The 18,782-nt window shown below is 41.7% G+C and overlaps 1 protein-coding gene across 6 annotated transcripts; it reads right to left on the bottom strand.

The window, feature by feature from the left end:
• Window positions 1–609: 609 nt before the first annotated feature.
• Window positions 610–18,424, bottom strand: LOC101476764 (signal transducer and activator of transcription 1-alpha/beta). Of its 6 annotated transcripts, none has more exons than XM_076879919.1 (25): window positions 18,315–18,424; window positions 15,006–15,136; window positions 14,105–14,249; window positions 13,924–14,019; window positions 12,242–12,328; window positions 12,077–12,155; window positions 11,608–11,699; window positions 11,278–11,429; window positions 10,670–10,828; window positions 10,472–10,564; window positions 9,999–10,058; window positions 9,887–9,907; window positions 9,700–9,790; window positions 9,531–9,572; window positions 8,776–8,865; window positions 8,581–8,679; window positions 8,353–8,488; window positions 7,988–8,043; window positions 5,100–5,197; window positions 4,872–5,011; window positions 4,438–4,626; window positions 4,277–4,352; window positions 4,100–4,196; window positions 1,899–1,949; window positions 610–962 (listed from the first exon to the last, which is right to left on the bottom strand). In XM_076879919.1, the coding sequence occupies exons 2-25, from the start codon at window positions 15,131–15,133 to the stop codon at window positions 930–932; spliced, it is 2,310 nt and encodes a 769-aa protein (XP_076736034.1). In that variant the 5' UTR covers window positions 15,134–15,136; window positions 18,315–18,424; the 3' UTR covers window positions 610–929. The 6 variants fall into 6 exon arrangements, with proteins under 6 accessions (XP_076736034.1, XP_023008138.2, XP_076736036.1 ...); XM_023152370.3 differs by having other exon boundaries at window positions 1,899–1,937; XM_076879921.1 differs by having other exon boundaries at window positions 5,100–5,194.
• Between the last annotated feature and the right edge of the window lie 358 nt (window positions 18,425–18,782).

Genomic DNA, 18,782 nt, shown 5'->3' with positions numbered 1-18,782 from the left:
TCGTTATACTGATGTTACTTGGCCCAGTTTAGAAGCAGCAGAAAAATATCAGTGTGAAACCTGTAACCTTAACAGTGTGTTAGTTCAGTTTAACCTCCGAAGACCCGAACTCTTTCATGGCATGCCTTTTTGATTTCTCTTTGCTCTTTGGGCTGATTGGGACCTGAAGAATGTAAAAAACAAACAATTAGCAGAATTTTTTATTTATTTTTTTAACCTGATTTTTGTTTCTGACAAAAATGAGATCCACATAAGAGGACATTTGTTTTAAATTTTGATAGAACAGTGGCAGCATAACGTCCTCGTAAGTGGATATCAGGCCACTGTAGAGCAAAAACCCAGAATGTGATGTCCACATGTGGACGCTAGGTGCTAGGAGGTTAACTTAATTTTATACTTTTTATATAATTTTATAGCAACTGTTGTTTTAATGCTTTTTATTATAAAGGTAAAGATCAGACAGTATTACTGAAAGAACCCTAACCATCAAATGATGCGATGGTGGGGAAGAAGAACTCCCTTTAAACAGGAAGAAACCTCACAACAGGATCAGGGAGGGGGTGAGTGAAAGAGTAGGTTTTTATACCTTAAAAACAAAGCATGACTGACTCATTTTAATACAAGCATTTATTATACTGATAAAATGAATCCAAACAGTCATTTATGATGATCATTTCTCATGAAGCAAGCAGAAACGTTTTAAATGCTACAGTTTTACAGCAGAGGATACTGAGGGCTTTAAAGTTCACAGTTAATCAAAAAGAAACACTATGTACAAAAAAAAGGAGAAAATTTTCTCCTGTTTCTGAAAGGTGACCGTGCTGTCAAAATCATACAGGAATCTAAGAGTCGAGTACATAACCTGATGACCTCTGGTGAAAAGTACAGTACAAGGAGAAGAATGAAGGTCAAAGGAATATGACTTCCCTTCAGTTTCCATCTCGAAAGTCTGCTGCACTCATCTGAAAAGAAATAAGTAAAATTTGATTTAATTTTTTTATTTTTAATATAATTCCAAATCACAACAACAGTTCCCTCAAGGCGCTTTATATTGTAAGGTAAAGAACCTACAATATTACAGAGAAAACAGAAAAACACAAAACGTGCTGGCAGTTACAGGGTAACAGGGTTAGCAAGGAAGAAGAGCTTCATGCTTTTATTATCAATGTTCTCATTTCAACAAAATTGAGACAATTTAGGCCAAAATACATCTGGGAAATATTCTCAGCTACATGAAGAACAATGTGTCCTGTAGCCAGTGGTCTAAATCACACAGTACAGAGCTCAACATCACAGAGGCAGACTGGATTACGTGAAAAAATACAATACTGAGACCAAGCGCAGCTACAGACTCAAATAAAAATGAAAACAGTCAAAACTCATGTCAAAAAAGGGTCAGAAGCCAGTTCAAAGTCATATCAGAAATTGGCATGTCAGAAGCCAGTCTAAAAACCAGTGGTGCAGTTTAGTTTACTGGTTAGCAGGCACGCATGCCTTACAGCTGAAAGCTTGGGTTTGGTCGACCAGCAATCCTTTGCTTCATCTTTCCTTGCACCCTCTCGCCTTCCGATCAAGTCTTGACTGCTAAACTGCCAAATAAATGTTAAAATCTTTAGAAACCCTTCCAAAATCATGCTGGACCCTAAACTTTGAAAATAAGAACGAGGAGGGCTGTCCAAATCATGGACCGTGTTGTCCTGTCAGATGGATTTTCTTTTAAAGAAGAAAAAAAAAAAAGGAAATAAACTTAATCTACCTGGGCGGCCCACACAAGTGAGGATGATGTACTAAACACTTGAGGGAGTTTAAACATTAGTATGGCAACATGCAGCAGGTGTGTCAAAGCTACACCGACTAAACTTTAACACACAGCAGCGCAACGCTGAAGCTGCATCTACCTGATGGTCAAAGTCTTCGAGATCCAGCAGATTGTTGGCCTGAAAGCAGACCTAGAAGACAGACAGAAACATTGTAGAGGGATAGACAACAGGAACAGCTGATGCAGTAAAGGGGGGCTGGAGCCTGTCCCAACACTAGAAACTGGTGTCCATAAAAGGAAGTCCCTTTTCAATGACATCATGCAGTGCCAAGAGGAAAAACAAAACAAAAACTGTTTCTCCAGGGGCAGAAGGTCATTTATACTGCCATGTTTTTAAAAAAAGAGACAAAGATTACTCAAAATTTCTCTCTTTTCATCTCTAAATGACATCAGAGTGTAAGGATTCAGCGCCAGCTGCTTTCAGACGCCATCAATAAGCTCCATCATTTCTAACTGATGGCCAAGTGAGGGGAATCACTGCTGATGGGTTTTGGACAATTGTCCCCATTCAGAGCATGCAGAGCAAATTTCCATTAATTTGCATCTTTGCATAGACAGAAGACAACAGTAACATGTTTTAGGAGGTTTGATCTTCAGGTTCACCCTCCTGGTTGCACCAAACTTGATGGTCTTGCTGACAGGACCTCTCGGTTTTGTGGCGACCTCGTTCACCAAAAAGTAAGTACACACACACACACACACACACACACACACACACACACACACACACACGAATGGAAACAATGAAAGTGAAGATGAACCAGAATCAGTCCAAATCCTCGGGCTCCTGCTTGCCCGCTGCAATCTGCATACTGCCACAAGGTGGTGCTGAAAGGGCCATCCACACAGAGAGCAGCAAGGTGGTGACAAGAGAGTCAATGACAACCAGCAACTTCAAGTGATGATGGGTAAAACTGAGGATTTGAGGACACATGACCAATAAGCATGTGATATTAACTTGTCCGCCATTTTGTCATTGTGATGATGTAGGATCGAGCAAATAAAGTTCCACTCACACACGCTTACAGACCAGTTGTGAGAGAGAAATGAATTGTGATAGTTGGTGGGAAAATAATTGCTAAAGCCTCAGTTAAACGTACTGACAATTTGGTCCCTGACAACCACCTGTTGCTAGGGAAAAATGCGTATTGCCCATCCGATTGGCAAAGACCTCCTTGTGAGCAGTTGGACTTGTCTACAGACATTGCCCAACTGCTCAAGATCGTTTGCCTTCAAAATAAAAGCTCTGGCAAAGGGTGACAAAGAGTGTCTGTGAAGGTTCTTAGTCATCCAGGTCATCATAGTCTAAAGAGCTTGGAAAGAAAAGCATCTGGACTTAAAGCCACTTCATAAACGCATGGCACAACATAGAAGAACTTCCTCCACGGGACAAGACTCAGCTGTTCATCTGCATCTAAAGGACAAAGGTCGCTCTTTTAAGGATGCCAATGTTCACATTTTGGATAGAGAGGACAGATGGTTTGAAAAAGAGAGTGAAAGACACCATCTATGTCCACTGTGAACGACTGTCTTTGAACAGAGGCGATGGTTTACAACGCCAACTGTCTGCCATCTATACGCCAGTTTTGAGATCCCTTCCCAGACACCTTAACGCCCACTCACACCCTGGGCCATCTGACCTCAGTAAATCACATGATAGGGTGGGGCTGGGCTTCACAAGGCGTACACCCGACACCTTGGCTGATTGTGACCCACACCGTTTTCACACCTTGGACTTTGTGATTCGATAGAGGATCAATTAGAACTGAAGAAGCTTCTTGGATAGGAGGTGAAACATCTTAACCTCCTAGGACCTGGTGTCCACATATGTGGACATCACATTTTGGGTTATTTAGACCAAAATACTCAATTTTGCTCTACAAGGGCCTGATATACACCTACGAGGACATTATACTGCTACTGTTCTGTCAAAATTTTAAACGAATATCCTCATATGTGGCTCTTATTTTTCTTAAAAACAAAAGGTAAAAAAAAAAAAAATCTGGTAATTCTTTGTTTTTACATTCATCGGGCCCCAATATGCCCAAATATCAAAAAGAAATTAAAAATGCATGCTTTGGAAGAGTTCGGGTCCTAGGAGGTTAAAGGAAACTTAAAGAAGTCCAGACGCTTTTATTTCCCAAGCACCCTAGGTTACAAAGATTGCAACTTTTACTTTGAAGGTGAACAGCCTTCATTTCTGGTTTGCGTTGTACTTTTTTGAAGTTTTACTACTGCTCGGCTAATACCAAATTTATAGTTTAAACAGTGCTGACTCACCACAGCGTCAATGTCTCTGGGGCTCACGTACTGCTCCAGAGCCTTGTAGTCGTCCGGAGACATCGGCATCATGTTGTCCTGTAGCCTGGACGGATGTCTGAACCACACGGACACAAACCATGATTACACGTTAAGTCTTTCTCTTTAGTCGTGATGCGTTTGTTTCTCTCTGCTTACACTTCTGAAACCGAAATGAGCTCCGTCTTCATGTAGCCAGTCTTGTCCGTGTCCTCAAACTCCATCGGTTCAGCAGCTGGAAGGTAAATGAAGCTTGGATGAAGGTCTGCAGAGTATCAGAGTATTTATGGGCGAAAACCAAACGTAACAGCAGCTCTTACCCTCTGATGGTTTGGGGTAGTACTTCCCAAAGGCCTTGTCTTTGGGTATGTTGGGGTAGAGGAAGCGAAGCGGGTTCTCTGGGATGTTTTCCGCTGCCATTACCTTGTAGGTGCGGATGATGTCGGGGAGCGAGACGGCGGAAAGCTCTTTCTTCGTGTACGGCTCCACGGAGTGGAAGACCGGCTTGTCTGCGTGGAAAAAGAGACCAAAGAGATTAAATCTGAGGACTAAACCTCCTTCAAACTTACTTCTTGCACAGGACATCAAGGCTATTGGTTCATGTGGTTTGATTTGAAGTCGTAGAGAAATCTCCCAAAATAAAAATGTCTCGTCAGCCACATCTTTAGAGACGTTTAATCATGAAAACCTTCAAAATTTCAAGTTTTGTGTTGTTGAAAGTGTAAATGAAGGTCAAATGAAGTGACTGTATTACCGTGGACGTCGTGTTCGATCCAGGTGAAGGTGATGGCTCCCTCTCGGCTGCTCTCGCTGAACCTGAGCAGGAAGGTGCCCGGACACTTGTCAGTCAGCAGAGCCTTCTCCCTCTCCTTACTGATGAATCCCATGATGCAGCTGCAGGAGGAGAAAACAAACAAACTCATGTTTACCACTTAAATTCTCCCCACACGGACTCTCGCAGCTTCACTAGAGCGCCACTCACCCATCGTTCCAGAGGGACAGCAGGTGTCTTTTGATCAGGTCCAGGATACCTTCAATCCACAACCAGAAAGGGAACGCCTTCTCGTTTGCGCTCTGCTGCTGGACGAATCACAAAGTCTGGTTCAGTGCACGATGAATAAAAGTGATTACAGGCGAATATTTGTTGGCTCAGATCACGAGGCAGCTGCTCCAGAGTCAAGGCTTTGGAGCAAGCTGCCTGAGGAGGCTGCAGCCATGGGAACGTGGCTCAAGCGTCAGTTATACTCAACATTAAAACAATCTTTAAAAGCTTTATTTGGGAGTAAACTTAGGGCCAATAGAAAAGAAGCTGATGACAAAGATACCCACTTGTTAGATGGATATAGATGAAGACACTGATATAAATACACTATGTTGCCAAAAGTATTCACTCAGCCATCCAAATCTTAAAATTCGGGTGTTCCAGTCATTTCCATGGCCACGACTGGATAAAATCCACCACCTGTGCATGCAGACTGTTTCTACAAACATTTGGGTCGCTCTGAGGAGCTCAGTGAATGAATGACTGAATGAATCCAGCATGGTATCGTGACAGGATGCCACCTGTGCAACAAGTCCAGGCATGAAATTTCCTTACTACTAAATATTCCAGTCAGCTGTGGGATGCAGACTTTCTCCAAAGTCAATCACCAAAGACTGCCAATGTAAAGCGTCAGATGCAGTGGTGTAAAGCACTCCACCACTGGACTCTAGAGCAGTGGAAACGTGTTCTCTGGAGCGAAGAATCACAGTTTTCAGTCTAGACCAGGGGTCGGCAACCTGGTGTAGACGCAGTCCTTATACTGCGGCTCCGCGTGGTTTGGGAAAATAAATGACAAGTATTTAGCTGAAGTGTATTTTTTGTGTTAGTTCTTTTTAAACTTGTAGTTCTAAATTGGAAGATTATTGTGATATTGAAATATAAAAATATTTTATTATTTTTCGTCGCTCAAAATAGCGTCACACTCGCGGAAGCCAGTACACCCGCCGAAACGCCGTGCATTTCCCGAGACTTTCAACCCCTGGTAGGCCAATTATGGATCTTCAGATCCACATTATGTCAGCAGCTCCACCGTGAACTATGTTAAAAACAAACACCGCTCACGCCTCACAGATGACCGCTTACAGTCCCGCGCAAAGATGAAAGTCACTTCACTGTGCGCAGAGGTTCAGCAGCAGAAGTTCCATTGTAAACATATCACGGCAGACCTGACGATATTTGCATGAACATGCTTTTCAGCATCTCTTTATTGACCACTTTTCACACACAGCTGCTGTACGTATACAGCCGGCTGTAGCTTTTCAGCTCACAGCCCGACACACACCAACACAACAGCATAGAGAGCACAGACGTTAAGGCGGCGAGGCGTGATTGCGGGTGCCGCTCAGGTGCGTCCGCCTCCTCACATGCAGCGGCACTGCAGACCACGCCCCGCCACACACATTTACCAGGTAAAATAAATATAAGTAAATAAATAAATATTTATGCAAATATTTATTTTTCATTTTTTAGTAAATAGCCTGCATTTATATAGCGCTTTACTAGTCCCTAAGGACCCCAAAGTGCTTTACACTACATTCAGTCATCCACACATTCACACACTGGTGATGGCAGCTACATTGTAGCCACAGCGCACTGACAGAGGCGAGGCTGCCGGACACTGGCGCCCTCTGACCACCACCAGTAGGCAACGGGTGAAGTGTCTTGCCCAAGGACACCACGACCGAGATTGTCGGAGCCGGGGCTCGAACCGGCAACTCTTGAGCCACAATCGCCCCGTTGCATAGTAGCGTAGTGCTTTTTTCCAATTATTTTTTAAAATTCAGGTCAAGGCTCTGCTACGCTCCAAAAGCCCAAAGACGATATAAGGGTGGCACACAACAGTTTTTCTTTGCTACATGGATCGTTTTCCTTTGGTTATATTTCTTTAAGAGTTCAAAATGTGTTCATTACATAAATAAAATGTAATTTTCTCTGTAGCACTTCATGGATTTCATAAGCAACACACCTTAGTTGTTCACACAAAGCATAAAGGTAAAAAACAATACATACAGTGTTATCTTCATTTTAGATGTCAAAAAGTATTTGTGGCTCGCAGTGTTTTCCTTTGCGTGGAAACCGGGTCCAAATGGCTCTTTGGGTGTTAAAGGTTGCTGACCCCTGGTCTAGACGGTACTTGTCTGACTGCATTGTGCAAAGTGTAAAGTTTGTTGGAGCGGTTATTATGATGTGGGTTGTTTTTCAGGAGTTGGGCTCAGGCCCTTAGTTCCAGTGAAAGGAACATAGAGGGTTCAGCATATCAAGACATGTTGGACAATATCATGTTCTCAGCTTTGAACAGTTTGCGGATGGTCCCTTCCTGGTACAACATGACTGTTCACCAGTGCACAGAGTAAAGTCAATGAAGACATCGATGAGTGAGCTTGGTGTGGAAGAACTTGACTGGCCTGCACAGAGTCCTGTCCTCAAATCAACAGTTTGACCTCACAAATGTGCTTCTGGAAGAATGGTAAAAAATTCCTCAAAACACTCCTAAACCTATGGAAAGCCTTCCCAGAAGAGCTGAAGCTGTTATAGCTGCAAAGGGCCAACATCATATCAAACCTTATGGATTAAGAATGGGACGTCACTCAAGTTGATGTGTGTGTGTGAAGGCAGGCGAGTGAGTACTTTTGGCAGTACAGTGTATCAAACAGTCTTTACGGACTTTGTTTTTATTTGTAACTATTTACATCAACACCTCCATAATTGCATTTTTTTTTAAGTTTTAACCTTTGTGATTGTTACGTTGCCCTCTGAGTCTCCTGGTTTTGAATATAAATGAAATCATTATCAGCTGGATAAATGAGGCTTATCAGACTATGGCTCACCTTGCAGAACTTGGTCCAGGGGATGAGTCCCTCCGGGTTCCTCTGAGCTTTGGTTCCTTCACAGAAAAACAACCAGGTACAAACATCTGCAGGTTATTCATGTGTGCTGCAGGTAGAAGTTTATTAGCACAGCAGTGACAGTCGGCCATTTGTTGACTTTGAGCCATTCGTTTTGGTCTGCAGCTTTCTGAGCCTCAGATCGTCTTATATTTCATCAGTAGTAAAGAAACGACAGATTGAGGGTTAAGATCTTTAGTTATAGTTAAGGTTTAAGCCTGTTATGAATAAAACAGAGACTTTAAAAGATATTTAGTGGCCTTGAATTTTCTTAAAACATTACCACATGTTATTTTTGTGCGTCTCACCGAGCAGTTTATCAGCGAGCATGTTGAGCTGCTCCTGGTTCAGGCCTCGCTTGGTGACGGAGGAGAACTGCCAGCTGAGCACCTCGGAGAGCTGAGACCACTTCGCCGCAGGAGGGGAGAGGAAGAACTTCAGGTTCTGGAAAATATGACAGTTGGAGATTGGTAAGAGACAAAAGCGAGGGTACGTGGAGGTGCTAGGAGCGGACTGAAATCAAAGCGTGTTCTCACTTTGGGCTCCGTGGTCAGCATGTTGTACCAGAGGATGGAGGCCCAGCCGCTGGGTAGCTGGCAGACGTTGGAGATGACGACCACGGGCAGAGAAATGGCCTAGAAATAAATAAAACGACAGGAGGAAGCAGCAGGGTTTAATCTCCTCTATCAACTCCAGTTTAATTCTGAGCATGAACAAAGGGCGGGTCTCACCTCAAGTTTGATGTCGAGTCCGGACTGGTTGAGCTGCAGCTCCGACTCAAAGCTGAGCGAGTGGAGCTCCTCGGTGACGATCAGAGGACCCTGAACACCCAGAGACACACTCAGCTTACCCAAAACACACAACACCCTTCCCCAAGCCTCTGCAGGAAGCATGCAACGTTCCTGTAACTAAACTTCACTCTACATCACCAATCTACACGTAAAACCACATCAAATGTAGTTTACAATCTTTCTCCAACAAAACAAACTATGTGTCCATATCTGTCCTTACGTCACATTTACAGAGGTTACATATAAAGTAGAACAAGGTTCCTCATATAGCTATGTAAGCTGTAATGCGGGACAATGAATTCTTTTCTTTTTCTAGTGTGCATTACATATAAAATGATTTTTTAGGCCACTGTTAGTTCTATAAAATCCCTTCAGTTTTTTCTAAAGAACTTTTATTTTGAAGCTTTCGCACTAACATGCCGTGGGAAGCTGAAACGGTGATTTTCATGTGACATTCGGCCTGGACAGAATTACTAATTTAATGGTTATATTCCACCACACAAGAGAATAAGCGCAGAGAAGGAGGGCGCGCTCCTACAGCTAAAGAAGAGGAAGAAAAAACATCCAGGTAGACGAGTCTGTTGCATATTGAAGGCCTCTATGATGACTGTAAAACAGCCAGTATGTGACCTGCAGTCTCAAACACACAGAGCAGGTTTGTGTATTATATGGAATAAAGTTTTAAAGGCTCTTACGTCATTTGTTCTGTTTCCAGGTCCTTTCTGTTCTTTGAGTTGCTGTATGGAGATTAAGTTGGAAAGGCATCACTATTAGGGTGTCTAAGAAATCTCCCTAAATAATAAAAACAATATATAACCAGTGGAAGGGAATACTGTGGGTTTAATACTAAGACACTGATTTTACCAAATGTCTGAACTCTGCTGCCAGACTGCCGTTGGACTCCTCCATGTTCATGACTTTGGTGTTTGTCCCCAAAATGTTAAACCTCCTGAACCTGATTCAAAGATGATCAATGGAAAGCTATTAATCAGCTGCGTTACTGAATAACACGTTATATATTTCAATGTGTATGAATACATTTCAGACGTACCCTTTCTTCTCTGTAACATCCCTGAGGAGGAAAAAAAAAAAAGTGTTACATATTTGGAAACATGCAGCATGATGATTCAAAGCGGCAAAAGCAAAGGTGAGAATTTGCTTACTTATCAAACAGGGCCTTGACTTTGAGCTGGTAGTTAAACTCTTGCAGTTTCACCAGAAACCTGAACCGAAAGGAAATGAGACTGAAACAGGAAGCTGACGCTCACCAACAGATAAACATCACCTGACACAATTTCTGCGTTTTCATTTCATTTGGGTACAAAACAAAGAAGGAAAAATTCTTATTTTATTTATTTTGTGGGATGAAGAACTCTCTCTTAACAGGAAGAACCCTCCAGCAGAGCCAGGCTCAGGGATGTATAGATAGTATGGATACCAATGTTGGTATCAGTATTGGATCAATACCAAGCATGACAGGACCAAGAGTGGTAATAAACTGGTTCTGTTTTATTTTTTTTTTAGAAATTATATAAATGAGAAATTATATGAATTATTATATAACTTATATAAATGTAAAAATGATTTAGTGGTCAGGGCAGAAAGACACGTAAACACTTCACATTTAACTTCTTACCGAAGTTTCACCGTAAACTGGACGCCTGTTTTCAACACCAGTGGTCTCTGTGGGTGGGTGGGCATGCAAGGCTGCCTCTCTACAACTAGAGAGCTTCACACAGATCAGAATCCAGGTTAACAGCCAATAATAACAACACTCAGCAATAATAATGATAATAATAATAATGATAACAATAAAGAGTGAAGGGTTTCATACTTGGACAGCAGGTTTTTGAGGAGCTCCAGAGCTCGGCCTTCCAAGTAAGCCTTCTTCAATGTGATGGGGTCGTTCTCATAAGTGAACTTCTGCTCCAGCTCCTGCAGCTTCTTCAGGTGCTGACGGACCTGCTGCAGACTCTCCGCTACTGCCGTGAACCTGCAGGAGGGCGAGGACAGGAGATCAGATAACACACCAGATGAAGCACCCAGTCGACCGAAGAACTGTTCATGAACTGGACCCTGGATTACTTTTGGTTCTCCATTTACTTTCAGTCATTTATCTCCTCCATTTAGGATTTTTCCATATCGTTTAGTGACCACTTTCATCTGTTTATCTACCATGTTACGTCTTTTATCAAACTATTTTAACATCTTATTAAACCCCTTTAACCTTTCTTCTCAAACAGGTTCACATCCTCGCAGGTGTTTAATCAAAATGAACTGATGAAAAAAAAACTGATGGAAAAATTACGATGAGGAAGGTGAGGGAAATATTAAATATAGGTGGAAGAATGAAAAAGACACTAAGATTGATGGCTAAGCAGAAGAGGAAGTGAAGAAAGAGGCGATTAAAGAGGAAGAGATGGGATGGAGAGGGCGGCTCACCAGTTCTGCAGCTGGTCCACGCAGGCGTTGGGCGGGCCACCGATGCAGGCGATCTTCTGACGCTGCTTCCAGTCGGGCAGCTCCTCGGAGATCAACTCTGCCAGCAGGGCCTGAGTGACGTTCAGCAGCTCGTTCAGCCCGAGCACAGCGTCCTAAAAAAATCAAAACAAAAAAACCCACACCCAAGAGTCCATCGCATCAGTCACATCAAATGTCCTGTTATGGCGTTTAAAACTCCTCAGACAGAAAAAGTTTATAAGATCAAAATGACTTTATTGTTACAGCCCAGTGACCTCAAAGGGATTATATGTTAGTCGTGTTTCTCGTCACCTGACGCTTGGCTTTCAGCTCAAAGCACATCCTCCCGACTGTCATCTTCTCCTTCTCCAGGTCCTTCACCGTCATGCCGTTCATTTCATTCTCTGTGGAGGAAGAAGGAAAAAAAATGCACACAATTAAAACTTGGAAGCAACATAGATTGAATTTTAAATGAACTTTTAAGAGCATTTAATATATGTCAGTTTGGAAAAGGCCTTTCACTCTGTAATTTTACCAACACGAGCTACTTTGTTCCAATTTTTTAAGATCAGATCACCGCATTTGGCAACAAGTGCGCTTTAGCTCAAAACCTCAAAACTCCGTCAGCTCTCTGAAATTATTTCTCTGCCTCCATAACTCAAATTGCCCCTTGACATGTTGATCTTCACTGTATTACCAAAAGTACTTCCTCAGCTATCCAAATCACTGCAATCACATTTTGGGGTTTGGCTCTACAGCTGAGCCTGGACGATTTCCTCACCTCTGTTCTTCAGTGTGTTGACTTTGAAGTCATACTCGTCCTGCAGGTCTTCTACGTTCTTAATGTTCTGATCCACCACCTGATAGTCAAAGAGCCCGTTAGAGATTTTCCAGCAGAGCCGGGCCAACCTCGAGCTGGGACCTACACGCTGCGTAATAGTTTTACCTGGACTATGTGCTTCATCTCTTTCACTTTGTTGTCCAGCTTCTGTTTCTCCACCACCATGGCCGACACTGCCCCATCGGTCTCATCCTACCGAAACAGAGGTCACACATTTTAACGTCTCTGAAACAGAAACAGGTTTAGACTCTTCGGTACCTTGAAAAGTGAAACTGAATTCAGGTATTAATTTAGACATAGAGGTTAAAGTTCTGCTAAACAACGAAATCAGATCAAGATTACACCCACTCCAAGTTTCTCAATCTTAAGACAAAATCCGCTCTCCTTAGCTAACATTAAGCATCATTATCACAGAGTATATCGTAGTTTTGATAGCAAAACTGCATCAATCTTAATGTATGTGGTGTAGATGAACAGAAACCCGTGCTGCTACCCTCATGTTTAATCAGATTTCTAGATAAGGCATTTAAAAGTAAAAACAAAGAAGAGGGAAGAAAACAGAATCGCAAAACATGCTAAATAAAGAAGGAACACTTGCTGTAGTTTTAAGGTGTTCAGACTTTTCAGGTATTTGACAAGTGTTCTGACTTGTAGACGTTTCACTTGGGTCATAGTTTTGTCCACTGATCTGTCTGCAGAGGAGCAAATTTTAGCCAGTTTCTCATCAGGGCCAAAAACATCACTCTGGGATCAATGAGGATATCACAGGCAAGTATTTCCTTTTCCAGGCATGTCCCACCGGGAGAGGCCCCAGGGCAGACCCAGGACACAGCTGGCATGCCTTGGTGTTCCTCCAGATAAGTGGAGGAGGTTGGTGGGGATGGCTTGGGAGAGGGAGGCCTGGGCATCTCTGCTTGGGCTGCTGCCCCCGTGACCTGGCTCCGGATAAGCGGAAGAAGATAGATGGATGGACAGATGGTATTTCCTTTTAAATTAAAAGTAATTTATCCCACAAGCGTTGCAGTTTTATACATGAAAAAAAAAATAGGTATAAGGGGTGTAATGAAGTAGATCCTTTCCAATTCTTTCTATCTTTTAGATCTAGTAGAAGGTTGCTTTAATCTTCTGATTACGGCTTGTGGCTGTGAAATAGAAATTTCTGTGTTTGAGTGGAAAGATAACATGCAGATGAAAAATTACTGGGAAAAAAAACAAAAAAAGGATGATTTATTTTTTTACTCTGTGAGAGTAAAAGAATATAAACAGCATGAAGGTGAAATGGTTTTTACAGCTTTATTTAATGCACTAAAGTTATAGTACATAAGAAAAAAGCTGATTCTGAGGTTGTTTCTGTTGGTTTTTCATTTTGAAGAATGAGAACTCAGTCCCTGTGTGCATATTGGGCTTTGATTCATAGAGCATGCAGACGTGTACGCACCATGCATCAGCATGATTTTGGAGCATTCAAGCAGCCATTAAGTTGGAAAAGTAATACAATTCTTATCATTTGTTCAGCTATTTTTGTCTTGAAAGCATCTTTTCTCTTGCTTTAAGTTGCATCTGGTAGGATTTACGATGGTCTACCTGCACCAGAAGCTGGCTGTAATCCACCTATAAGCTGTTTGAATCCTGAACACTCGTCTATAATTTAAACCCCAGATGTGTGAGCCTAAAAGTAAATGTGTATTTAAAGCCAGAGTCTGATTAACGGAAGGATTTAGATCTGTCGGGTGTTATTCTGCTGTCATAGTTATGTTCTAACAACGAAACCGAGCTGCAGCTTTTACCTCTGTGCTCTTTGCAATCTCCAGTATCTTCAGCTCCTCCTTCAGGTTTCTGGAGATGATCATGGCCATGTGGACGGGATCTTCCTGGAAGCGATCCTGGAGAGAGAACCGCTCGTACTTTTAGTTACATAAAGGAATTTAACCTGCCTCACACAGAAGTATTTCGAATCCAGGGTCGGACCTGCAAGTTCCTCTTGATCTTGCGAATGTTGTGCTGCAGCAGGAAGTTGTTCTCCAGAGCGAAGCGGCTGTGTTGGTCGTCCAGCTGAGCGAGAAGGTCGTGGAAACGAACCGTGGCCAGAGAGTCCTGCATGGCCACCGTGTCCCTGAGGAGACCACAGTAAGTCTTTGAGTAGCATGAACAGAAGACGCTCAGTTTGGGGTTAACCTTGAAAGGGTTACAAATTGGTTTTCAGCAAATGCTGTGCTTCAACAAAACCTTTATCCAAATATTGAGAAGTCCATGATTATCAGTCTCATTAGCTCAAACACTTTTGCTTTGGTCTGATAAAAATCTAGCAATGGAACAGTTAATGAACAGATGCTGAAATGATGATGAAGGACAGGTATTTCTGCACTTTTACAACCAGGATTTTATGGGCTGTGAGGACTTTTTCCCCCACATGTAATTAAATTTTTGCAGCTGAACCAAAACTCTCAATATGCGCAAAGATATCCCTGCATTGTGGATACAATGTCATGAAGCTTTCCATATCCTTGGTGACCCTGTTGTTTTCCAGTGCAGGACCATAGATCCAGATCCACGTCCACAAGTGTGAGCTCGCTTCTGTTTGGTCTACGATGTCGATACAAATGCACCTACAGTTTTCTTTTCCATCAGGACATCCAGTTTAACCTTTGCTTTGATTTACTTTGCAACCTTTGATTTTCTTGTTTTAGTGTTAGTTATTCCTCTTTTTATTGTATGGAGGGGATATGCCAGATAAAAAAAATTCAGGTAAATCAGTACAGGTATTACAATAAAAACAACTTTTTAATGGTTCAAACGAGTCGATGAGAAACGTTTGCCAAAAAAAAAAAAAAAAAAAAAAAAGACGCTGCCCTTTATTCGGACTTCTTACCAGTCGATGCTTTCGATCCACTTGCTCAGGTACTGACGGATGTCCATGGGGAACGAGTCATCGTACAGCTGATCCACCTGCTCCAGGTACTTGCTGTCCAGCATCTGAAGCTGGCCCCACTGCGCCATCTTCTGGTGAATGAAAGCAGCTCTGTCAGGACATTTTTTGCACGATGTGGCACAGTCTACGCAAAAGACGGGAGAGTCTAAAAGCTGCATTCTTACTAATGACCAGCAGTGAGATAGCCTCTTCCCTATGGGCTCAAAATGTGGTCATAAATATTTTGTACTTGTAAAAAAGATTTGTGTGTGGACTTAGCCAAAAAAAACCTGCAAGTTACAACTACGAATTTTGACCCTATTTTTCTTCCTTTCATCTGATTGGTGAATGTCATGTCAATCACAAATGTAACAATCCAATCAGAATTTGTGATTGACATGACGTTGACCAATCAGCTTAAAGGAAGAAAAATAGGGTCAAAATTCATACTTGTAACTTGCAGGGGTTTTTTTGGGCTAAGTCCACACACAAATCTTTTTTACACACACAAATCTTTTTTACGCATGCACAAATTTTTTTTTTTTTTTACACATACAAATCTTTTTTACAAGTACAAAATATTTATGACCACATTTTGAGCCCATACTTCCCCTGCTCAGCGATGCCAATAAAATAAACTCTCTTGGTGCGTTTTTTCACTAAAATCTGTATTTTCACATCTTGCTAATTAAACATGAACTTAATTTTATTGCTTTTTATCTGTGTTAGTGTCAGAAATAAGAGGTAATCAGTGCCACTCAGTTTCAGAACAACAGGTAGGTGATGGCCAAATTGCTCAGCTTCATCATTTTCCTAAAAAGCACAAAAGGTGGCTACATATATACAGGCTTTTCTACCGAGCATCAGGCAAGATTATTCACCATTTTAGTTTCACAGATAAGAAATGTTAAAGCATTTTTTCTGTCATACATATCCTGTTTCGTGGTGGATGTTCATGCACCAGAGCCTCAAATAATGAGGACAGTGTATGTGCGAGTAATCGCTCTAGCCTCAGACTGCTCTAAATACTCAGTTTCAAAAATTCCTTTTCCTACTCTTTGATCTTTATGATGTCATGGAGGGCACATATTTCTAACATGTGCAACAAAAGTCTTGATAGTGAGGGGCAGCCAATCAGAGCTGCTTAAAGTCAGCTTAAAAGTGAAGGAGCTAAAACAGCTTAGACAGAGAATGAACTGGAGACCAAGTATGAGATAAATAAAAATGGTAAATGGCCTGTATTTGTATAGCGCTTTTCTAGTCCCTAAGAACCCCAAAGCACTTTACACAACCTGTCATCCACCCATTCACACACACATTCACACGCTGGTGATGGCAAGCTACATTGTAGCCACCCTGGGGCGCACTGACAGAGGTGAGGCTGCCGGACACTGGCGCCACCGGGCCCTCTGACCACCACCAGTAGGTAACGGGTGAAGTGTCTTGCCCAAGGACACAACGACCGAGACTGTCCAAGCTGGGGCTCAAACCGGCAACCTTCCGATTACAAGGCGAACTCCCAACTCTTGAGCCACGATCGCCGCCATATAATATTATTATTATTATTATTATTCTAATCTGGGAATCATGCAAAGCTACTCTAGCAGAGTCCAGGAGTGAAAATATGGAGCTGGAAATAAGCAGAAAAAGTCTGATTTTATATACTTTTTCACTGGTGTGTCATCAAAGACTGAAGAAAACCCTAGCTGGGTTATTAAACGCCCACAAAAGCAGATCATGTTTGTAAATTTATCGACATGTATGTCACATTTCTGTCTGCAGTCTTCCGCTGTAGACACACAACAGTTAATAAAAACATACAGAATCTATTATCATGAGGCTGTGAGATAAAAGTGGCAGAAATCTGAGACTTTTTAAAAAACCCTTTAAAGGGAATTTACGCTTTTTGAGAATTCGCTAGACGTGGATACTTAGTTAAAGTTTATATACAGTGTAGAAGTGTATAATAATCCTGAATAAATAAAGGAAACATTTTTTAGTCATTTGTTCTGAGCTTGGTTTTCTAAGAACTCATCTTAAATCCATAAATATATGAGGATAATTCAATAATTTGAAGATCTAATTGAAAATATTTTTTTATTTCTGACTCTCCTTGCATCACTGTGGACAGAAGACAAAGGTCAGGAAGCTCCAAAACATTTTTCTCACTACAGAAAACCAGCTGCTTGTTTACAGTGTGAGAAATTGTGAAATGATAAGTGCTGACTCGAGGATTGTCGCGGGCTGCCACCCGCCTCCTTCCTGGCTCAGTTGTGCTCTGACTTAAGATCAGAAAGTAAAAACAAAGAAAGATGTGTGTGATGATGTAAAGGAACATCCAACACTGATTTCTGTTAAAAGTAGCTGGATTTCATAGACACTGAAGCTCAAACTGTAATTAGCTGCACAGATTAATTCCCATATTGTAAAACAGGATTGTTTGACAGCTAAAGAAGAGACAAATTAACATTTTGTTGTTTTGTTTTTTTTAAATCAAACGCAATCTTATCTGTATTTATCTTGTTCCAAGTGGCTAAACCTGAATGTAGGAGGCGTCTAAGGTCAGCTTAGGTTTCAATTTCCCCACAAATGCGACTCTGCCTCCAGCATCAGTTAAAAAATATATCATTAAGAGTATTTAAACGTATGTGTATCTATATATATATGACCTAATTCCACATTCATGAGACGATCATAGCCAATAAATCCATTTCACAGCTTTAATTTTTAATCTTTCTGGCTCCCCAAGTCACTTAAGGCAGCCCTGTGGTCCTTTCCAGCTCTCCTCAGCCAAACTCTAATCGGTAATGTGTCTTTTTTAAGATTCAAGCAGAGCCCCTTATTTTAACGTCTAACAATACAAGACTCAATAGATTATCTATATGTTGGTGCCTCACCTGAGAGATCGGCATATACAATAATTTATCTGGTGTTACACATCGACTAAGATCCCGACTTTTACACGGGGTTGACAGGTAATTATTTACGTTTCAGACCCCTAATGGTTGGAGGTATGGACGTAAGCGTGTAAAAAGTTAAGATTTGATTTAAATAACGGCTACGGACAGATACACAAATATTAACACATACACAGAGGAACGCTTATATCCCGTAAACTGCCATCAAGTGTTTGCAGGAGTCGTTTTTTTTAAGCGTTACCGATTAGCAAGTTTAAGTGCTCTCCTAGCACGGCTTGCTGTGTAAAAGGGTCACAGATGCGATTAATATAAAACAACGTCACCTTTTGAACATGTAAGTCATGTAACTTACCTTTAATGTAAAGGTAACGTGAACAAGCTTCCACGGGAAGTAAGTTGTGTTTCCGAAAACGCTTGAGTCCCTAACAGCTCTCCTACCTTTTTTCTACTCCAGTGGCGCAGCTTACTTTACGGAACACTATCAGCCAATCACCGCACACCATTTACGACAAGCCCCCGCCCTTTTCCACGAGACAGCCAATCACAAAGAGGGAAAAACGGCTGTTGTTGACAGCTACCAAGCATGCCTGAAAAAAAATACACAGGAGTTTTTTTGTTTAAAGCTGCCCCTGTAAGCATAACATCAAGAGTCAAGATGTATTTTGTCATTGTACAAAGTCAAAGAGAACGACACTGTACATAAAATGTATTTTTAATTGAGTTTAAAGCAACATGACGCAGGCTTTTCGGAGGGAGAAAGTCAGTACAGAGAAGAGCCAAGAGTGACCACGTGTTTTCAGAGAAAGCGAAAGCTGCAAGG

This window comes from Maylandia zebra, linkage group LG23 (genome assembly GCF_041146795.1).
Source record: "Maylandia zebra isolate NMK-2024a linkage group LG23, Mzebra_GT3a, whole genome shotgun sequence".
Taxonomy (NCBI): domain Eukaryota; kingdom Metazoa; phylum Chordata; class Actinopteri; order Cichliformes; family Cichlidae; genus Maylandia; species Maylandia zebra.
This window is presented reverse-complemented; position numbering and strand designations above follow the sequence as displayed.